Source organism: Ambystoma mexicanum, chromosome 7q, assembly GCF_040938575.1.
Source record: "Ambystoma mexicanum isolate Mex_15411 chromosome 7q, UKY_AmexF1_1, whole genome shotgun sequence".
Lineage (NCBI taxonomy): Eukaryota > Metazoa > Chordata > Amphibia > Caudata > Ambystomatidae > Ambystoma > Ambystoma mexicanum.
In genome coordinates this window covers 1,052,718,216-1,052,722,679 of record NC_090941.1, presented here as the reverse complement: position 1 = coordinate 1,052,722,679, position 4,464 = coordinate 1,052,718,216, and the positions used below count along the sequence as shown (strand labels likewise).

The following is a 4,464-nucleotide window of genomic DNA, read 5'->3' as shown; positions in this document are numbered from 1 at the left end:
CCCTATGGGGGCTGAAATGGGAATGGGGAATGGTATTTTCAATGGGGACTTACCGGTCCCGCAAAGGTCAGACTAGACCAGTAAGTCCCCATTAAACGAGGGCAGACACGGTACCGGTAATGGTGCAAGTCATGGCGCTAATAGCGCCATGACTAGCACCAACCTCGGAATGATGGCCAGGCACATTATAAAGACCCAATAATTAAAAATATTGAGTATTCAATATTTAAGACCAACTCCTCAATTTGACTACTCACCCACCAATAAATCTCAGGTTATCCTCCTGCTTTAGGCCCTTAAGCTTCCAAAGATTCCAGCAGCCCTTGTTCTTTTGAAATCCCTGCCACCCATGCTGACACCCATGTTTGCCAGCTAACCGCATTCTTCAACAACCCAATAAAACCAGTTACAGTACCTCCAGCGCTTAAACAGCCTCTAATCTCTCATCTCATGGAAAGGCACAACCAAGGAGCTAAAAAACTATTGACTGATTGCTAGCCTTCCAATGACCACCAGAAGCCTGGACATGGAAGTTACCACACAGCTCCAACTCATCAAGAAACATGCCATCTTTGCCAATTGCCAATCAAGTGCCCAACCATTTTGTATGAGATTCTGCACTACTAAATGCATCAGTTGATACACTCTTTGACCTTTATGTTGTTGCCGACACAATGGTTAACTATATTCATTCCAATGAAGGCCTCAAAAATTATGCTCTTAAATGGTCTCCCTCTTTCCTGTTTGGATGCTTTCAAAGTATCAGACTAGAAGGTGTATCCCAGATCACCAGCCAAGGGACATGCTTGCAAAATGTTTCCATCATGATGGCAAGAATTCCTATTGCAACCTTTGAAGTGTTATAGATAAGGTTCTGTAGCTGACACAGTGTTTTCAGGAATGTTGGGTCCATATGATGATGCAGTGGGCCAGAGAGATGCTTCACGGAATGGAAACTGTACTTTAAAAGGCATAGATGATCTTGATATTCCCTCCCCAGATGCTTGCCACAGCTGCAGGTCATAGACTCTGGTGGTTGTCATTGCTCTTAGGGCTCCATTGCCCACACTTCTTGGGTCAGGATCTGTGCAGGGGCCAAAGACAGATTTTGCAGAGATGAGGATTTGGAGATATGGGAACTTAGCTGGTCCTGTCAATGAAGGTAAGAGAGAGTTCCTCACCAGTCCTCCTGCTGGTCACTGACCATGAAATTGTGCTCACATGCAATATTTGAAGGAGGCAGCCCTGCAGTGATTCCTCAGAATGTGTCATAACTTAGCTGTGTGTGCTACTGCTTTGGAGGTCTCCCCAGGGTCAGAGTCTATTGATAGACAGGGCCTGAGTGAAGACTATTGTGTTAAATAATATTCTTAAGAGCCGAGTTCCCACAACACTCATTCATTCTGCTCATTCTCTGCATTTATTCGAATAGTTGGCAAGCACTCAGTCACAACATTTCTGCGGGGTCACCATATTCAAACTTTCCCATGCAAATACCCTGGATTCAGTCTGATGTGGAACACCGAAATCATTCCTGACTGAATCAGAAGTTATCTGTGCAGTTCTTGCTCTTGACACTAACTGTGTCCCAATACATTGCAAGGGACAGAGAACATCAGACCCAGCACTGCGTTTTTGCACTGCAGTTGTCAATAGCAATAAGTCTATAGTACAGCAGGTTTTACCCCACTAGGACTAGGCATGATAGATATCCTTAAACCAACAGATAGGTCCCCCCAACCCACTGGGCGAGGAGACTCAGACAGCAATAGGGTAACTCACAAGGGCCTCTGTGCACAAGCAGCCGTCATTTCTCGAAGGAGGCCTTCATGGTGGAAACCTCAGAAAAGGTCAAGTTAACTAGTCAAAGGAAACCCCCAAACATCTGGGGTCTCTTACTAGAGATGCAGTATAAGACTTTGCCCGTCACACTATGTATAACTTAAAGTTCTTTTGCCTGTGCTTGGAGAGGCTGAGTGCCTATGCCGACCAACACACATGTCTTTCATCTGCAAAAAAGATGCGCCGGTTTAAACCTGGCAGAGATTCATAAATTATACATACATGTACATCTTATGATCACGCATTCATGTCAATAAGAAACTGTGTTTCACTTCACCAATACACATAGTTTGCAAAAGAATAGTATAAAAGCAAGAGACAAAGTCACATTTAAAAAGAAATCCTGCACCCTTTAAATTGTGCATTGCATCTAATGTGTGATCCATTAGCCAAACAATATGCTTGATGTTAATACAACAGGTGCATAAAATACCTTGCGCCCTGTCATTTTTGTGTTTTTGGACTAATTTCTCTTTTGATAATGGCACTTCTTAATTGTGTAGTAGGTTCATGTTGCTTTGTAATTATGTGCACTTTTGATGCATCTGAATGCCTGTATTGGTCCTGCCACCGCTCCCCTCACTTCCCCCGCCCCATCTCTGCCCCTATGGGTATTGTGTCAATGATAACATAGGTGGGCCGGATTTGGATCTAATGTATAGTTATGTTAGTTACTTTCCCGCGTAGAGAGCCTCTATTTCAGGCGAACTATGCTTCTTGAGATGTTAACATGTTTTCAGTTAATGGAAACCAGGTTGAATTTAATGTTCAAAATCCCTTAACCTGCTGTAAATATAAATTGTGTTCACTGAGTTTTGCAGTGGGGCTGGTGCCACCCACTGCTTCATCGTTGATATACCATTTTAACTTACCTGTGAGACAAAATGGAACATTATTTATTATGAAAGACATTGCATTAATGAAGAATACATATTTGAACTTCTAAAAACAGAGAGCAATGTTTTTGCTTTGGTATCAATACGCCCTGAAATGGCAGAATGGCGATACATTGTTAGGTTCACTTTCAGTATCTAGGCAACCAAAAAGCAGTGTACAGATGCAGAAGTCACTGAACTCATCACCCTTCAATATAGATGTTGCTTTAGAGAGAATGATGATATCACTCACAAACAAAAGTTCATTCTGTCCTTTATCTTGCGGAATACTTGAAGTACCCCCTGTCGTACCTCCTTCATTGTTCCCCCGTAGATTAGAGGGTTTACCATGGGAGGAAAAATAAGATAGATTCTTGACACAATCACATGAGCATACAGTGGGATGCCATTGCGCAATCTGTGAAATATAATGGTAAAGAAATAGGGTATATATGACACAGATAAGACACAGATATGGGATCCGCAGGTGCTAAACGCTTTTACGCGGTCTTCCTTGGGCAAATGGAGAACAGTCCTGAGAATCAAAATGTAAGACATAGCAATACCGGAAATGTCCACAGACCCCATAAAAAGGGAAGTGACCAAAGCATAAACACTGTTCAGAGTGATGTCAGCACAGGACAGCTTTGCCACAGCCATGTGCTCACAATCTGAACTGGCAATGTATCTGCTGCAGTATGGTATTCTGAGGAGAAGGAGTGGGGCTGGGGAAACTAGAAACATTGCCCTGCCTAAACACACCGCCCATATTTTTGCAATGAGTGAATTTGTTACAATAGAGTTGTATCGCAGAGGTTTGCACACAGCAACATAGCGGTCGAATGCCATGGCCAAAAGAATGGATGATTTAAATGCTGAGAACAATGCCACAAAGTACATTTGCACGAGGCAGCCACTGAAACTGATTTCTCCGTCATTGAGCCAGAATGTGCCCAGAATTTTAGGAATGATGCAAGAGGATAACGTCAGATCCGAGAGAGCTTGCTGGGAAATGAATAAGTACATGGGTTTATGAAGTTGTGTTACAGTCTTAATAGCTATGAGAAGGGTAGAGTTCGCAAGAAGAGTGATAATGTAGATGATGCAGAGTGGGGCCGCAAACCAGACGTGGAAACGCTCCAAACCCGGAATGCCCATAAGGACAAGCGTTGAAGGTGTGAATCCGGTGTCATTGACAGGTGATATGATGCTCTCTCGATAGCTGTAACGCAGACTGGCAGCCATGCCCCTGTCTGGATTAAAGAAAGAGAACAAAACAGCCTTAAATATTATATGTTTAAGGAATATTTTCATACGCTGGGAGTCATGTATTTATTTATTTATTAATGCGAGTTACTTTTAATATAAAAACTTTACACATATAAGAATTAAGAAGTAAGAAAGAAACAATGGGGGTCATTACGAGCTGGGCGGTAAGGGGTTAACAGCGCTGGTAATGGTGCCGGCACTGTTAACCCCTTACCGCCCTATTATGAGTCTGCTCGCGGGACCCTCAAAGGGGGCCTGGTAAAACCAGGCACCTTTAGCGGGTCCCGCTAGCAGGCCAAGGAGCTAATAACGGGCCCGTTAATAATGGGCCAGTTGTTAGCACCCTCCCATTCTCATTGAGCCCTATGGGTGCTCAATGGGAATGGGGATGTACCGGGTCCGTGTTCCTCGAATGAGGAATTACCGGGTCCTCCAAGGTTGGAATGGCCGGTAAGTCCTCATTTGAGGAACCCGGACC

General features: G+C 43.6%; 1 protein-coding gene across 1 annotated transcript; it reads right to left on the bottom strand.

Annotated features, from left to right (window-relative positions):
* Nucleotides 1-2,966: 2,966 nt before the first annotated feature.
* On the bottom strand, nt 2,967-3,962 carry LOC138528148 (olfactory receptor 52E4-like). The gene has a single exon (XM_069639599.1). It carries the CDS (start codon nt 3,960-3,962, stop codon nt 2,967-2,969), a length of 996 nt encoding a protein of 331 aa, XP_069495700.1.
* Nucleotides 3,963-4,464: the final 502 nt, after the last annotated feature.